This window comes from Lucilia cuprina, chromosome 4, assembly GCF_022045245.1.
Source record: "Lucilia cuprina isolate Lc7/37 chromosome 4, ASM2204524v1, whole genome shotgun sequence".
NCBI lineage: Eukaryota > Metazoa > Arthropoda > Insecta > Diptera > Calliphoridae > Lucilia > Lucilia cuprina.
In genome coordinates, this window is record NC_060952.1 from 18,222,812 (window position 1) to 18,240,954 (window position 18,143).

At 31.2% G+C, this 18,143-nt stretch overlaps 4 protein-coding genes across 7 annotated transcripts; 3 read left to right on the forward strand and 1 right to left on the reverse strand.

The window, feature by feature from the left end:
• The first annotated feature begins 855 nt into the window (after positions 1-855).
• LOC111676145 (probable glucosamine 6-phosphate N-acetyltransferase) lies at positions 856-2,906 on the forward strand. Its single transcript, XM_023437041.2, has 5 exons — positions 856-1,011; positions 1,229-1,439; positions 1,629-1,756; positions 1,818-1,879; positions 1,945-2,906. The coding sequence occupies exons 1-5, from the start codon at positions 907-909 to the stop codon at positions 2,180-2,182; spliced, it is 744 nt and encodes a 247-aa protein (XP_023292809.2). The 5' UTR covers positions 856-906; the 3' UTR covers positions 2,183-2,906.
• Positions 2,785-6,776, reverse strand: LOC111676144 (GATOR complex protein WDR24). Of its 2 annotated transcripts, XM_046948636.1 has the most exons (11): positions 6,678-6,776; positions 6,014-6,216; positions 5,837-5,954; positions 5,329-5,770; positions 5,151-5,262; positions 5,000-5,088; positions 4,606-4,935; positions 4,461-4,542; positions 3,771-4,400; positions 3,519-3,704; positions 2,785-3,382 (listed from the first exon to the last, which is right to left on the reverse strand). In XM_046948636.1, exons 3-11 carry the CDS (start codon positions 5,943-5,945, stop codon positions 3,026-3,028), a joined length of 2,337 nt encoding a protein of 778 aa, XP_046804592.1. In that variant the 5' UTR covers positions 5,946-5,954; positions 6,014-6,216; positions 6,678-6,776; the 3' UTR covers positions 2,785-3,025. The 2 variants fall into 2 exon arrangements, with proteins under 2 accessions (XP_046804592.1, XP_023292808.2); XM_023437040.2 differs by lacking the exons at positions 6,014-6,216; positions 6,678-6,776 and having other exon boundaries at positions 5,837-5,987.
• On the forward strand, positions 6,776-9,200 carry LOC111676086 (integrator complex subunit 11). Of its 2 annotated transcripts, none has more exons than XM_023436971.2 (4): positions 6,776-6,910; positions 7,127-7,481; positions 7,540-8,514; positions 8,572-9,200. In XM_023436971.2, the coding sequence occupies exons 2-4, from the start codon at positions 7,268-7,270 to the stop codon at positions 9,174-9,176; spliced, it is 1,794 nt and encodes a 597-aa protein (XP_023292739.2). In that variant the 5' UTR covers positions 6,776-6,910; positions 7,127-7,267; the 3' UTR covers positions 9,177-9,200. The 2 variants fall into 2 exon arrangements, with proteins under 2 accessions (XP_023292739.2, XP_023292740.2); XM_023436972.2 differs by having other exon boundaries at positions 7,229-7,481.
• Positions 9,201-9,786: 586 nt separating this feature from the next.
• On the forward strand, positions 9,787-15,650 carry LOC111676078 (N-terminal kinase-like protein). 2 transcript variants are annotated; one of them, XM_023436964.2, is made up of 13 exons: positions 9,787-10,698; positions 10,758-10,981; positions 11,044-11,370; positions 11,466-11,544; positions 11,611-11,832; positions 11,901-12,056; positions 12,131-12,246; positions 12,313-12,461; positions 12,516-12,680; positions 12,758-12,903; positions 12,978-13,097; positions 13,157-13,577; positions 15,410-15,650. In XM_023436964.2, the coding sequence occupies exons 1-13, from the start codon at positions 10,318-10,320 to the stop codon at positions 15,535-15,537; spliced, it is 2,634 nt and encodes an 877-aa protein (XP_023292732.1). In that variant the 5' UTR covers positions 9,787-10,317; the 3' UTR covers positions 15,538-15,650. The 2 variants fall into 2 exon arrangements, with proteins under 2 accessions (XP_023292732.1, XP_023292730.1); XM_023436962.2 differs by having other exon boundaries at positions 9,788-10,698; positions 12,969-13,097.
• Positions 15,651-18,143: the final 2,493 nt, after the last annotated feature.

An 18,143-nucleotide genomic window follows, 5' to 3' on the forward strand; every position in this document is an offset into this window, starting at 1 on the left:
CTACACTGTGGTTTGGTATAATGATTTTCATTGGAATACATTTAATGAAATCTATTGAATTTTAATGAAAGCAGTCAATATTTAAACAGAATGTATAGGATTGAATGCTTTTTATAATTTTAAAGTTTAACTTCTATTCTAAGTAAAAAGAAATCTCAGACCTTAGTTCCTATTCTAACATCCTTTATACCTATTTGTAGAAGAGATAGAAGCAATTATGTATAGTGATTTAGCTAAGATAAATCCAATCTAATTAAATATTGGTTTTAGCCAATAATATTTGAATATTTATACTCTAAAGCCACAGTCTTTCAAAAAGTCCCCACATAATTACCGTTTTGTTGACTTTATATTTTCTATTCAAAATATACTATAATCAACCGGTTCAGACTGCATTTTATTTAAATATTTTTTTTGCTCTTTAAGACGGGTTTTCTTGTTTGTGCTATAATAGCCTTCACTCTGTCTTTAAAGGTTTTGTGTCTTTGTTTTATTTGCTAGTCTAAACATATTTTCATTATTTTTTTGTTTTTAGCTGGAATATATATATAAACATAAGAACAGACACATATACATATGTATGTACATACATACATACATATATATTTCTAGACAAGTTTAAGGGGTGTGATTTTTTAAAACATAGTATCTTAACATTTTTAAACACATCAACTTGAAATGTTAAAGAAAGTGTTTCTCAAAGCAGGTTTAAAATATTATATGTATGTAACAGACACGTACGAAAAGACCTTGTATGGAATTGTTAATAGCAAAATACAGAAAACAAAATATACGTACGCTCTATTAAAACCGGTAACAATTAAAAATGCATCGTTGTTGGTAGTATTCGATTGATTGGTTTTCCTTTTAGTCTCTAAAAGTCTTAAAGAAAACATCAACATTTAGATGAGTTTTGATTGTGGTTACGTTGACACCTTTTGGTTAAAAAATTTTCAAAATTATTCAAATATAAAATTGAATTTAAATTCAAATAAAATGGTGGGCTGGCAGGTAAATATGTGATATTTTTTATATTTAGTAGAAAGAAATTATTATTTACTAATAATTAAAGTTATTACATTTCTAATCTAATAGTTTTATTATTGTAATATGTGTTATCTCTTATGTGTTTTATTTGTTATCTTTTATTTACTATCTCTGGTGTAATTTGTTTTCTGATTTTTTGCGTTTTTTAATATTGTATTTAATTGATTATTTTGATTTTTAGGAAGAAACCTATCTTTATGATCCTGATGTATTATTGAAATTGGATTTCCATCAAAGTCCTGCTAAGTTTAATCCTTTCATTTCTGCTGCTTGCCCCGGTGAATCTTGGCTTAAGGTTCGTCCCTTAAAAGATGGCGACTATGATCGTGGTTTCCTGCAGTTGTTGTCGCAGTTGACACATGTTGGACCTGTCTCGAGGACACAATTTTTAAGTGAGTTTTTTCTATACATTGTATTTCGATTCAAAATAAAAAAGTTTTAAAAAATACCAAACATTTTGAAAAAAACAGAATTGAATTAAAGTTATTTAAAAAAATCACTTTTAAAGTTGGAATTTTTGAACAGTTTATAGTAAATATTCTTTACCTAAGATTTTCATCTATTGTTGTTTTTATTTTTAGCACGATTTTCTCAAATGAAAGCAAGTGGTGACTATTTTGTAACCGTTATAGAGGATACACGAAAAAATGAAATAATCGGAGCTGCATCTTTAATTATTGAACGTAAATTTATACACAATTGTGCTATTGTAAGTATAAACAAAAAATACTTAATAATCACATACATTAACAAAAACTTTTCTAAAATAGCGTGGACGTTTGGAAGATGTGGTAGTAAATGATACCTACCGTGGCAAACAATTGGGTAAACTGTAAGTGTTCTTATACATAACTTACAAAGAACAGGTTAATAACAATTTGTTTTTTTTTTCAACAGCATTGTGGTAACCGTTTCCCTTTTGGCTCAATACTTGGGTTGCTATAAAATGTCTTTGGATTGTAAGGATAAATTGATTAAGTTCTATGAAACTTTGGGTTATGTTTTAATACCCGGCAATTCAAATTCAATGACCATACGTTATGATGAATCTCCAGTTGTTAAACAGAATTTAACTGCTTTCAATGGCGCTGGCAGTGACGCTTGTCAAACCGTGAGCCTTGATTTTAACTCTTGACAATTAGCCGCCAGTACTGCCGCTAAATCAAAACTTTAAATTGTTTAAAATTATAAACCTAAACAGCTGTATAAAAATTCGTTTTCAAATCTTTATAGATTGTAATAACAGCTGTTATTTTTTCCCCAGGAAAGGAACAAGGCCCTCTTACTATAAATTGAAAAAGAGTTTTTCTTTATTTGTAGTTTTAAAGAAAATTTCTTTTAATTTTTTATAGAATTAGGTCCTTAATATTAATGAGTTTTTTTGTATTTTTTTTCTTTTCTGGTGTTTATAATTTTCTTAGAAAAACAATTTTAAGTTCTGATTTCTCAAAGCTTTGTCAGAAAGAGCATATTTTCTAATATTCTCTTGGCTTTGAGGGCAGTGCTGGCAATAGTAGCTTGGCTAGTAGTTTGTAGACATAGTCAAGTGTTGTTTGCTTTAGTACTTAATTCCTATAATATTCTAACTATAAATAAATAGTATTTTCAAATTATTTAAAAATTTCTTTTAAACAATAATATTTTCTTTTTTTTTTTCTTTAATGCTGTCTATCTACTTAATTTTTGTGTTAAACTACAGGTTGTATGTATTTTACCATTTAAAAGTACATTTATTAATTGAAAAAATATATATTTTTATTATTATTGTTATTTTTTTAGAGTTATGTATTTTATGTATGAGTTCTGTCATTCTGTATAAAATTAAATTAAATCTTCACAAGTCTTAAAATTAATAGTAACCGTGTTTTTTGTTTTCTTCTCTTCTTAGTTAGTTTTAAATACAAAACATAGTAAGTACATGTTTTATATTATAATAAAAGAAAATCAATAATTGCTTTTTCGTCATTTTACTTAAAAACTAATTATACTCACACAAATGACCACATTTGGGACATTTTGAATGATTGGCAAAATAATCCATAACATGTTGTATATGACCACCATGTGAACAACCCTGACACCAGGCATATAAGCCTCTTACTATTAAACTGCATATAGAACATTTTGCCAAACGCATTGATTTACATTTCTGACAATACCAGCCCACACTACCACCCAAAGGGCGGCCACAATCACCACAATTTGTATGAACACCAGTGGACTTTTGATTGAGTTCACGTATAGGTCTTAACCATGATAGATTCATTATAGTGCAAGCCTCATTCCACATTTGATAGCGGTGTAATTGATCGATGTATGTTTGAAACCAATGTTCCTGAAAGAAAATACGAAAAATTAGTACAATGCAATGTTCGACATTTTTTATAATTATTAAAGCCTTCAAAAAAACTTGTTAAGATAAATTGTTAAATTTCAATAACTTGATGAGGTTAATTGCATAAAATACTTACAATTAAGTCTTCTTCGATGGGTAAAAATTTACGATTTTCACCCATAACAATCAATATAGTTAAGGCAGTTTGAACATCACCCACATCGTTTTGTAACATCAAGGCATCGGCCAGAAATTGATGTGGTTCCCACAGGGGTATAGGAGGTATAGAGGAGATTTTTAAAACGACCGGCAAATTAGGTGGCTAAAACAATTTCACATAAAATTGATATAAAAATTAAAAAAAAGGAATTATATAAATTTAACTCACCGGAGACTTTTCCCTATTCTTTGCCTTTATATCCAATTGAGGTCTCGCGGCCTGAACATCACAATGCAAAGCAGTTTCCGGCAATGATAATGCTTTTGTAAAATCCGGCGGACCCACATAAATAAAACCATTACGCAGAGAATCAAAATTATCAAAAGTTATTTCCGATAAAATTTGTGATTCCGACAGAATAACCGAACCGTAAGGTGGATAAGTTTGTTTACCACTCGAACCACCGCTATCTATTAAGTTTTCATCATCTTGAGATTTTATATCGATATTATCATCGGAACCGTTAACATTATTATTTTTATTATGATCCCATTTGGAATTATCTGTGCTAACCACTTGGGCAGTGCGGCGAGCAATTTGGGCATTCTTTTGATTGGAAAACGAATTACGATGTTCGTATTTTTGTTTATTCATTTCATTGGAAGCATAACAAATTTCGATGAAATTCCAAAGTGTAGTGGCATTATGTTTACCATGTTTGCGACAGACATTGGCATTGTGTTTACAAATATCGGCTAATTTTTTGCCAGTCAAAATTAATTCCTTTGCGCAGCCTATAAAACATTCATGTTCCTTCAGTTCAATGGAAGAGTTTTCGGGATCCATATAGCCTATAAGCTAAATAGAAAGATTTTTTATAAATACTATTTTCGAAGTTTAAGTTTTAAAAAATCTTACCGATGTATTTAGTAAGAATCTACACATATCGGATTTTCCTATATGAAACTGTTCCAAGCCAGTTATAGACTTTTGTCGTGTTCTTTTTTTCGAAAAATGATTATATTAATTATATGTTATCTTTATGTTACTTCTTTAAACTTACAACATGGCATTCGATTTAACCACTTGAGCCGCTGTTACTGGTAAATAAAACTTTAATTTATTGGCAAATGATATATCACCTTTGCGTCCTAAACTGGCGCCTTGTACATTTGCCTTTAGTGCCGGCCGGGAAGCATCCTTAAAAGCATGTTTATAAATGGTAGAATCTTTACTAGTAGATAAAAGACAATACGGATCATTGCCTTTCCACGCTATGCCAGTGGTAACATCAGTATGATCATTAAACGAAGCAAAGGGCACAAAGGGACGCCGTATATCCCAAATATGTATACTGTAATCGACAACTAGAGAACAGCTAGCTATGTGATAACTGAAAATAAGAATCTTTTTATGAATTGGTTTATTTCTTTCGAATTTTAAGTATCATAACATACGTTTTCTCCGGTCGCCATTTGACACGTCCCACAACAGCTATAGTATGTATGGTATGTTCCAAGGAAGCTTTACCCTCCATATTCCAAATCTATAAATAAACTTTTTATTTAAAACTAAATCTATTGAAAATAATAGTGCTATTTGTCTTACCTTTATCTGTTTATCTCTACTGCCAGTAGCCAACCAATTTTGTGTAGGATGCCAATCACATGTATAAATGGGCTCCATATGGGCAGGAAATTGCAGCAAACATTTATCCGTTCTACAACAAAGAATAGTAGTTTACAAAAAGTATTTAATTTAATAACCTAAAACTCTTCTCCTATACCTTCTCAAATCCCACAATTGTACGGTACCATTTTCTAAAACTGCCGAAAACAGATTATTACTATGTGGACTAAATTTAACATCTCTCACCGACTCCGAGTTACTATAAAACGTATTACAAGCTTTATCGCTACGTGTATCAAAACATTTTATAGTACCATCCTGAGAACCCGAAATCAAAGTATTCACTTCGGTATTGTGAAAAGTGACTGCATGGGCTGTACGCTCGTGATCATTGTACACCAACCATTGTTTTTGTTTGCCAAATTTCGAAAGGTCCCATACAGAAACAACACCATTAGTGGCGGCTGTAGCTAATATGTTGGTGTCTAATGTACTCCAGGCTACATCATTGGAAGAATAGCTAAGATTTTGATTTTTACCACCGCGCATATTACACACCTCGGTAAAGCCATCATTGTTAATAGCAAAAACTTTAAGTACTGCAAAACATTTTTGAAATAATCAAAAATTCCCTTTTAATCAAATATATTTTGTTAAAAACTTACAACTCCGTCCTGCTACTGCTATTTTATTGCAATCTTTATTGAGTACCAACGCGTTGGCATGGCCTTCTTGGCAAATGCGAAGCGAAACGGTGCCCGATTCTTCCAACATTTAAAGGCACTAAAAATTTGAGGATTTTTTTTCTAATTATTGTTATTATCAAGTGAAAATTTACATACCAAAACATAAAATGCTTAATGAAACGATAACAATAAACAAAATTGCAATTTGTCCGATAAAACATATGTTTTTGATAACAAGTGACGTTTCTCTTATGTTTTGCATTTGGGTTTCTCTTAAATTCTCTGTAGTACTCTATTAAATAGGATAGGGTTGACTAGTTTTGTTATTATTAAAGTTAATGTCAGCAAATTGTCAAAATCTTTAATGGAATAGAATTTATTCATTGAAGTTTTTGTATAGCTTACTTAATTACTTAAGAAAAAAACTAAAAATTAATAAGGAGATATGAAAAGAATAAACTTAATATAAAATAATCAATAAAAGAAATGAAAAATATTAATATTTCAAATTCTAAATTTCTTTTTTCAAATCTTATTAATAAAATGACACATATATTATAAGAAAAGTTGATAAATGCGGTTTGCTTGGCTTATTTTCAAGTTAAATTGTGTGGTAATTGTCAAAAATAATAAATATATTTGAATAGGTTATATATCGAAAAAAAAATTTCTGAAGAAAACCATATATGTATATATATCCAAAAGTTTTATGAAAAAATATTAAGAATAATTACATTTTAAAAAAAGTATTCAATAAGTTTTTTTAAAGATTTTAAATAAAATTGTTTAAACATATACGCATCTGAACTTTACAAAATACCTCAGTTTACAAAATGCGCCAGAAAGTTAAAAGCTGCTGGCAACTCTAACTGATTTTCATTACATTTTGTACGTAAACACAACGTTTTTTTTATTTTCTATTATTGTACAGCGCCAAATACTTCAAATCGTAACATTCTCTCGCATTTTTATCTGAACTTTCTTTTGTTTCAAAAAAAAAACATGATTTAATTATTTAAAAATATTTTGAAATTCTAAGCAAATATAATATTGGTAAGTTTTAAAGTAAATGTTAAAGAGGAGAAGGTGAAGCTAGGAACTGTCTGCCAGACAGTCAGCTGTTGCGTCTTTAATATTGGCAGCGGCGGCAACAGCAGTCGATGGAAATTTTTTTCTCAAGTTTGCTTTTATTTTTGTTAAATATTTTGTTTTTTTAATTGTTTGTTATTCATTAACATTTTCTTGTGTTTTGTTTATTTTTCTTTTAAGTTACAAAATAGATAATAAATAGTTATAAAAAGAACAAAATAAAACTTAAATGCTGCTTTGAAAAAAAAAGCGACGAGTGATTGTGTTTGATATTTTTAATAGAGACAGAAAACCACAAGGAAAATTTAAGAGACCGACCTCATGCCGGACATTAAAGTAACACCTTTGGGAGCTGGTCAAGATGTGGGACGCAGTTGTTTGTTGTTGTCGATGGGTGGTAAAAATATCATGTTGGACTGTGGCATGCATATGGGCTACAATGATGAACGACGTTTTCCCGATTTCTCGTATATAGTACCGGATGGTCCCATAACAAGTCATATAGATTGTGTCATCATTTCTCATTTTCATTTGGGTAAGTTAGAAAATATTGAGGTTTTTGATAGCTAGTTATTTAAAATTTTTGTCATTAGATCATTGTGGCGCTTTGCCTTACATGTCCGAAATGGTGGGCTATTCGGGGCCAATCTATATGACTCATCCCACTAAGGCTATAGCTCCCATTTTGCTAGAAGATATGCGTAAAGTGGCTGTAGAACGTAAGGGTGAATCGAATTTCTTTACCACTCAAATGATTAAGGATTGTATGAAAAAAGTGACCGCTGTAACCTTGCATCAGAGTGTTATGGTAGACAGTGAATTAGAGATCAAAGCTTATTATGCGGGACATGTCTTGGGTGCCGCTATGTTTTGGATACGTGTTGGCTCACAATCCGTAGTATATACCGGTGATTACAATATGACTCCTGATCGTCATTTAGGGGCTGCCTGGATTGACAAGTGTCGCCCTGATTTGTTGATTTCTGAATCTACCTATGCCACCACTATACGTGATTCTAAACGTTGTCGTGAGCGTGACTTTTTGAAGAAGGTCCATGAGTGTGTAGCTAAAGGTGGTAAAGTCCTCATTCCTGTCTTTGCCTTGGGACGAGCTCAAGAGTTATGTATTCTATTGGAAACTTATTGGGAGCGCATGAATTTAAAATATCCCATCTACTTTGCTGTAGGTCTTACCGAAAAGGCCAACACTTATTATAAAATGTTTATCACCTGGACTAATCAGAAAATCCGTAAAACTTTCGTCACCCGCAATATGTTTGATTTTAAACACATTAAACCTTTCGATAAGACCTATATTGATAATCCTGGAGCCATGGTGGTTTTTGCTACACCAGGTATGCTACATGCCGGTTTGTCTTTGCAGATTTTTAAAAAGTGGGCTCCCAATGAAAATAATATGGTTATTATGCCTGGTTATTGTGTCCAAGGTACGGTGGGCAATAAGATATTAAGTGGCGCCAAAAAAGTGGAGTTTGAGAATCGTCAGGTGGTTGATGTTAAAATGTCGGTGGAATATATGAGTTTTTCCGCTCATGCTGATGCTAAAGGTATGCATTTAATTTAATAGTTTTAATACCAAATTTAATTTAAATGCTAATTTACAGGCATTATGCAACTTATACAAAATTGTGAACCGAAAAATGTTATGCTCGTTCACGGTGAAGCTGAGAAAATGCAATTTTTACGCACAAAAATCCGCGAAGAATTCAATATTGAAACCTACATGCCAGCCAATGGTGAAACTTCGGTTATTTCTACTCCCGTTAAAATACCAGTAGATGCCTCTGTTTCCTTGCTCAAAGCAGAGACACGCATTTACAATGCTCAGCCACCGGATCCTAAACGCAGGCGTTTAATACACGGCGTTCTTGTAATGAAAGACAACCGTATAATGTTACAAAATCTCACCGAGGCATTAAAGGAAATTGGCATTAATCGTCATGTTATGCGTTTCACATCCAAAGTTAAAATGGATGATCCGGGTCCAAAAATACGTACCGGCGAGAAACTTTTAGCCTTGCTGCAGGAGAAATTAACCGGTTGGACAGTGACAATGCAGGAAAACTGCACCATTGTTGTGGAATCGGTAGAGATAAAAATCGAAGAGGATGAAAAGGATGTTAAACATAAGACACTCTTGATAACATGGACTAATCAAGATGAAGATATTGGTGCATACATATTGAATATGTTACAAAATATGTGTTAGTTAAAAAAGTGTTTTTCTTATCATTAAAAATATTACAAAAATAAATATCTACCTATGTGTAATTAATGATTTTCTACTATATTTCTAAATATTATTTAATCGAACAAAGATGTTTGAATGATAAAAATATTCCGACTGAAATTAATATGAAAATTATATAAAAGAAAATTGTTTTATAATACATATTACGAAATTCTTAATTTTTTTTATTGCGGTATTAAATAAAAATATACAATTTTTCAAAACTTTAATTTTCGAATTTTATATGTTATAAAATATTAAATTCAATCAATTCCATTAGCAATAAATACTATTAGCAATAAATACTTTGAAACAAAATGAAAACGAAACTAATTCGATTATATACCATCATTGATATTAGCGAATTACATATTTATAGGCAAACTCTAGTCATTTATTAGTACGACAACTATAAAAAATTGGGGAAACAATTTAAACGTTACGATATCTACAATAGTTTTCGAAATACCAAATAATTTCTAAAAAAGTTGTTAATTGAGAAAACAAAACATATCTAGCCGGCTTACAGTATAATTTCAGCAGCCTTCGAATTAATTGTAACGCCGTTTTTTTGGACGGCGTAGGTTTTTGCGACACAGATGACACAAAGTTTAGTTGTCAAGAAAATAAAATTCGCATACGTCATGAAAAGTTTGTGAAAAATTAAGAATTTATAGAAAAATATGAAAATTTTCATCAAATATTTTACATTAAAAGAAACCTTAATTTGTTAATTGTAAGTGCGTGTAGAAATATTGAACGAAAATTAAATTTGAAACGCTAAAAATCGTTTAAGAACAATTCATTTTGCTTAAGATTACTACGGTGTAAAGAGAAATAGTGAAGAAGCAGTAAAGTAAAAAGCAACAACGTACGAAGGATCATAAAAACAAACGAGAAAAACAAAAGATTTTCTTTTTATTGCATTTCTCCTTACCAACAAACACCAGCAGCTGTTAAAAAAGACAGAAATTGCGAAATTTTAGTGAAAAGTTTATTTGCTGAGCAGGAACGTTGTTTTTGCTAGAAAAAAAACGCTCACCAAAATATTGAGTTTAGTTCAAATTTGCTTTGCTAAATAGAAATTTGTAACAAAATATTTGGGCGACGAGCAAAGCACATGATGTGGTCGTTCTTCTCGCGCGACTCTTCCAAGGATTTTCCTTATGATATAGGCGAACCAGTGGTGGGGTTTGAGGCACATTCCATATGGACACTACATAAGGCCAAACGTAAGGGGACGCTGGAAGAAGTATCGGTCTTTGTGTTTGATTTGCGTAGTGCTTCTGATGCCAAATGCGACTTGGCGAAGGCGTCATTAAAGAGATTGAAGACCCTTAGACATCCTAGTATATTACAATTTTTAGATTCATTAGAAACGGATAAAATGCTGTATGTTGCCACGGAGCTGGTTGAACCCTTGGGAACACACATACAAAAACTATCCACAGAGGGTCCTCAAAAGGACTTGTATTTGGCTTGGGGCATATTTCAAATAACGGTAGGTGCTTAAGTTAACGTAATAAATTAATTTTCAAACGTTATATTTTTATGTTGCAGAGAGCCTTATCATTTCTAAATAATGATGGCAGCCTGAGACACAATAACGTTTCCGTTTGGTCAGTGTTTGTTAATTCCTCAGGAGAATGGAAATTGGGTAGCTTAGAATATGTCTCGCCTGCCGATGGTAATCCCTTGCCACCTATTAAAGTGCCACCCTCTTTGGAGGTATATGATCCACCAGAGAAAAATGATCAATCTAAATTAAAAGCAGCAACTAAATGGTATTTATATTATTATATTATTTTGTCAAATTTTTATTTACCATTTTTTTTTCCTTTTATAGCTCGGCTGATATGTGGGGTCTGGGCTGTTTGGTATGGGAGTCCTTCAATGGGCCTTTACGTTCTCGCGGCAGTCTTAAAGATATCGATAATATACCTAAATCTCTGCAGTCTTTATACTGTGAATTAGTGGGTGCTTCTCCCTCTAATCGTCCCAATCCCGCTGATATTATAACAAGATGTCGAAAACCTGGTGGTTTCTTCAAAAATGATTTAGTGGACACGTTATTATTTTTGGAAGAGATACAAATAAAAGATAAGGCGGAAAAGAATCGTTTCTTTTCGGGTCTTACATTGCATTTGGACAATTTCCCCGATAATGTGTGCAAGTAAGTTTTGTAATAGTTGAACTAATGTTGTAAGTTTATTACAGATTTGATAAGCTTAAATTAATGTTTTTTGTTTTTATGTTTTTGTTTTAAAGACACAAAATTTTACCCCAACTGATAACAGCGTATGAATATGGTGATGCTGGTTCAGCTGTATTAGCGCCTATGTTTAAGGTTAGTAAAAATATAGTGATGTAAAGAAGTAATTATAAATACAAAAATATCGTTATTTTATTTTAGTTGGGAAAACTTTTAGATGAAGCCGAATATCAAAAACGTATTGTACCCTGTGTCGTTAAATTATTTGCCTCTACAGATCGTGTAACACGGTCGCGTCTTTTGCAACAATTAGAATTATTTATTGCCCATTTACAGCCACCAGTGGTGAATGAACAGATATTTCCACAAGTGGCGCATGGATTTTTAGATACGAATGCCACCATTAGAGAGCAAACAGTAAAAGTGAGTTGAACACTTACAAACTAATTAAATTTACTAATAAAATCCTATTTCTAAAATAATTTCAATAGTCAATTATACATTTGGCTCCTAAATTAAATTATAATAATTTAAATGTTGAAGTATTACGCCATTTTGCCCGTCTTCAAGCACGTGATGACCAGGGTGGCATTAGAACGAATACCACAGTGTGTTTGGGTAAAATAGCACCACATTTGCATCCGCAGGTGAGTAAACAGCACTTTGTTTTTATACGAAATACACTAATTTAATTAATGAATTTCGTTAACAAATACAACAGGTACGACAACGTGTTTTGGTATCGGCTTTTATAAGAGCCATGCGAGATCCTTTTCCACCAGCTCGTGTTGCGGGTGTTTTGGCCTTAGCAGCTACTCAACAATACTTCTTATTAAAGTGAGTTAACCATTCTAAATATTTTCTTTCGAAAAATGTTTATTTAATTTTATATTTACTTTACAGTGAAGTAGCAAATCGTGTCTTACCTGCATTGTGTTCGCTTACTATAGATCCTGAAAAGTCAGTACGCGATCCAGCCTTTAAAACTATACGTGGTTTTCTAGGAAAACTAGAAAAAGTTTCTGAAGATCCTAGTCTAAGAGAAACTATGGGTAAGTAATTACAAAATATTTATCAAATTAAATTAAAATGTATCTTTATTACAGAAGCAGATGTTCATACCGCCACACCCTCGATTGGCAATGCAGCTGCCACTTGGGCGGGATGGGCTGTAACAGCCGTCACCTCGAAATTCTATCGCAGTCAAAGTGATTCCTCTCGACCCCGACCTCCTCTAACCGGACGTAATTTATCAAAACCGGCTTCATTAGGTAAATATAAGATTTCTATTTTTAAAAATTAACTAAGAAATATAATTAATGTTTTCCTGTTTTAAATCAACAAACAGAACAACCTTCTAGCAGTAGTTTATCAACGACCACCTCATCTGTAACGTCCATGACTTCATTGGAACATGAAAGTAATGATACATCAGCCTCTGCTTCAGATTATGGCAATAATGATTGGGACAATGAAAATTGGGGTGAAATGGATGTAAGTTTGCTTTTATTAATTAAGGCTATTAAATTATAAGAATAGATATCTTAACGTGTTATTAGACATCACAGGATCCCAGTTCACCTATGGCAGGTTCACCTAATAATGGCCCACTAAATGCCTCTGCCACTTTAGCTGAAGTAAGAGATGGTTGGGATAATGAGGAGTGGGGTAGTCTGGAAGAAGATCCGGTAAGTGATTCAAATATAAAAAATAAGCTTTTGTGATAATTTTTTTCTACTTTTTTTAGGGCGAGGAAGAAGCTCAAGAGCAGGAACAACAACAACTACAACAATTACGACAATCACCTTTAAGACCGCATCAACAGCAATTACAACAACACCAATTAAATGAACTTATCGAACCCTTGGCCAAGCTCAATTCACATAATACATCACCCTCGAAACAACCACTCACACAATTATTATCAACCTCAACGACGGCAACCACTTTATCAACAAATTTAAGACCAAATGATTTATCAACAAATTTATCTTCGCTCAGCAATACTATCAATACAACAACACCATCACCATTCCTCAATTGTAACAATGTTAGTCCTCCACAAATGAAATCACCGCAACATATTAATAATTCAACGAATAATGCTAATTGGAATAGTGATTCATGGGCTGATGGTGAATTTGAACCCATAGATGAACCAATGACGGGTAAGTCAATACTTTTATTATAACTTCTTTTATTTCTTTTTACACAATTGCTTGATATTTATGTGGCATCTGTGGGCTTTTGCTTGCTTTCAATTTCATATTTCACAATTTATAATTCTTTTTTAAACAGCACTGATCATGATGATTAGGTTTTGTTTGAAAAAAAAAAGAAAATTCTCATTTATGTCCATTTCACTTTTTTATTATTTAAACTTGTTTTTTTGTTTTTGTATATAAATATACATATGTATATCTTTTTTTAATTTTAAGTTTTTTTTGTTTATTTTCTTGGTATTTTTATGTGTCATCATCAATATTGTTATTAAATCAAATATCATGTCATGTTCTATTGTATGTATATATGTATATCTATTTGTATCATAACATTTAATACTATTATGCATTTATATAACTATCATCTACTAACACTTTTAAATTGTTAATTTGAGATCTGTTGATAATTTTGTCATTTTGCGAGATACTCGATAAGTTGACCTTTGGCCTAGAGTTATACGATTATACGTCTACGGATGTGAATAAATAAATTGTTAACTCTAAATTATATAAACACAACAACTTTACATGTTATATTGTGTTTTCATTAATTTAAACTATTTATTCTAATTTGATTGATGACATTAGATATTTTGGTTTTTAAAGCCACAAACCACAGGCTTATTCACAAGAACATAAGCTTTCGTAAGATGGCGTTGTGCAAGCAGAAGGTCACCATATCGGAATGTATTGCTATTGTTGTTATTGTAACATGTTGGCGGTTACTGAATGTTCTTCCCTGGGGAAAAATCTTCCGGTTGATACAGCTGTTGCTGAGTTGACATCAAACGAACCTATTGCTATGTATACGGTTGCTAGTAGGGACACGACGGACTTGTTGGTCGACCTGTTAGTTAAGGACAATACAGACGTCACGGTCAAAAGATGTTAGGAAGTTGAACAGAGAATTAAGATTAACTGAATTGAAAGAAGGCTAGTTACTGGCTAAGTGTTTTCTGTAGTTGTCAAGTAACCAGTGCTACCCAGAAATTATCTCTCTCAAACCACAGGCTTATTCACAAGAAGCTACGCTTTCGTAAGATGGCCTTGTGCAAGCAGAAGGTCACCATATCGGACCGTATTGCTATTGTTGTTATTGTAACATGTTGGCTGTTACTGGATGTTCTTCCCTGGGGAAAAAACTTCCGGTTGATACTGAGTTGACATCAAACGAACCTATTGCTATGTATACGGTTGCTAGTAGGGACACGACGGACTTGTTAGTCGACTTGTTAGTTAAGGACAATACAGACGTCATGGTCAAAAAGGATGATTTTTAGGAAGTTGAAAAGTACATAAGGCGGAGACGTAAGGTTAACTGAATTGAAAGAAGGTTAGTTACTGGCTGAGTGTTTTATGTAGTTGTCAAGTAACCAGTGCTACTCAGAAATTATCTCTGTTTGACGCTGTGTTGTCTGAACAGTCAGACAGCTAAGATCACATCTCCTAATGCAGGTCGGTGGGAGAAAAGGCTTTTTATTATTAACCCAAGTAATCTTTGCAAACATTGCAAAACAGACAATATAGTTTATTTATTACTTGCATCAGATCTCAAATATTTATTTAATTTCAAGATGTTATTTGTCTTACTAATTGTATTAAATATTTACTAATTTTATAAAAATGTAAATTAATTTTTTAAATTCAATAATTTATATTATTTCTCATTAACCAATTAACCAACAAATATCCATCACAAACTGCACGCTTTAATTTAACAAAAGATGGTATTTTTTTTCAAATTTTAATTCAAAATAAAAAAAACGAAAATTTTTTAGGTAATTCAAAACTAGATGAAGCACGACGAAAACGTGAAGAAAAGAAATTACAACGTCAAAGGGAATTAGAAGCACGACGTGCTCAACGTAATAGTGGTCCAATGAAATTGGGCGCCAAAAAGCTTTAAAAACTAGCATTTAACTGTCATTTTAAAATGACATTTAAAATGTTCAGTTTTACTTTTGTAACTAAACTATAAATAATCATAAATATAAAATTGAGAAAAAACAAGAATAAATATATTAGATATATAATTTTATTCGTCTATACATACATATATTTTTTTCTACATTAATATTTTTAGCTTAATTTTTGCAATATTTAATAGAAAAGAAAAAAATCATTAAAAATCATTCTTTTTGAACATCAAACAACAAAAAAGAAATAAATTGCATGCCAGTTTAATATATAATAAAACAAAAACAAAAAAAGCGACAAATGTTTAGGAAAAGTATAAATACTTTACGCATTGAATTCGATAACAAAGGAAAATAAAACAAAAATAATTTTAAAAAATATTAAAAAATTGTCTAAATAATTAATAAAAAAAAAAAATAAAAATCTCCTCTTCTAATTTTTTTTTAAATTTATAAAACATTAGCTTAAATAATTATATTGTTTTAAATTAAAAAAAAAACTCACATTAAAATGTTTAATGTATATTACAACAATATAAATAATAATTCCAGTATGCATTGGTTTTCTTTTTTTTTAATAATTGTTGTAATTTTTGTCATATTTTTCATTGCACAGCTTTTGTGTTTATTTAATAATAAAAACTAAATATATTATTTGCAGTATTTGTTATTCAGTTAAAGTAAAACTGTATTTATTTTTAATAATAACAAATAAAAAAAAGATATTATAAAAAATGTTAACTATAACAATGAATTTTTGTTTAAATTTTCTATAGTTTATTTTCACCTCAATCTATTTGTAGATTTTATAAATATCAAAAAATTTTTAAAAAGAATTTAAAATCAACTTGAACTTAAATATATATATTTGAAAAAAAAAAAATAAGAATACAAAAATATATATTTGTAATTAGGTCTTATATAAAATTTATTATTAAGCTTATCAATTTTGAAATTGTAAACGAATCTTCTAATTGATGATTTAAGTTATAAAAAAAGAAATATATCTTTACAATACATTGTAAAAAAATAAACTCTAATTTAATATAAAGAAAATAATAAATTACCAAATAACTTCATATTGTAATAATAACAAATAAGACGATAGATAATATTGTAAAAAATAATTGATTTATTTTTGTTTTTAATTTTTCTCATGTTCAGAGCTGTTTAAAAGAGAATCTAGTCCAAAATTTTATTATTTTTTTTATAAATTTGAATTTTTCATTTTAAAATTTTAAAACTTTTGTTTGGTTATATCCGTTGATTCTTAGGTTTTTTATTTGTGGTTTAAATATTTCGATAATTTCTTAGCCAACTGTTGTATTTCATATTTTTAAAATGAAAACATACACGTCTGATTGATCAGTAATATAAAAAGTTTAAGTAACGTGATTTAGGCCAATAACGATTTTAAAGCCAATTGCGAACTACAAAACATATGTATAAGAACTCTACCAAATTTTTTACACATAATTTTTTGAATTTCGACATTAAACTTATTTCCTTAAAAACTAGGTAAAAAAATCTTGTTAATATCGAATTTTATAGATTTATTGGAATTCGTCATATAATCATGAAAGCTAAAACTATTTTCTGATTGAATTAGGTTTATTAGTATTTACCCAGCATTCCGTATTTTTCTTGTTGTAACAGTTAAACCTAACCTATAATCTAGTTGGGGCCTTAAAATTGGGTTACTACAACTAAATTCGTCTATAAATCCATTCTTAAAAAGTGAAGTATAGTTGGCTGAACAGTTGAATGCCACATATTCATGTGGTGTCATGAAGACCTTGACAAACATACAAGATATTCGTTGGTGACGACACGGTCTATACGAGACCAGTAGGCACTACGTCTGTTGCATTATCCCAATGTAAGTTTTTCAGAACTACTCTTCTTTTTCGCGGCAGGTTTTTTCTGCATTTCTTATGGGCAGTAGGCGTGCTCCAAGTACGACATTCAAGCGGTATCCTGCGATCGCGGAATTTATGTAGCCTGCCGTATGCAAGGACTGATCTAATGGATCTTACACATATCTGTGTTGGTTATCCTCGTATGTACGAAGATCCTTCCTGAAATGCCAACTGTGTAATGTTAAAGTTCGGATAACTCCACTGATGATATCTTAGGAAGAACTGTTTAATCAACATGACATTGTGTTCCTTAAGTGGGTGATGTTCCGAAGTGATTAGTAGGCAGCCCCTTACAGTCTGTAGGGCGGCATTGTGGCAGCTTTGAATATTTCTCCACTGGCGACCACACTGGACCATCCTTATTAACCACTGACAGACTAATCTTCTTTATTTAACCAACAAGGTTTCTTTATCAATTCCTGCTACCTGTTAGTGCTTTGTGGACCTTATTTCTACTTTGCAATTTGTGCGACACCCAAATGTTGTCAACACCAGCAACATCCGTATTGTCATCTTTATTGGTAGAAAATATTTCTGCCAGTTTAGCCAGGATCGTTGATCTGAAATGAGTTCCTCAGTGAATTCCTCGATGAGACCTCAGATATTGACTGGATTCAAATTAGGAATATTTATATCAGCATGCTTTCGAAAAACGAACAGCATTCTATTCAGAACAA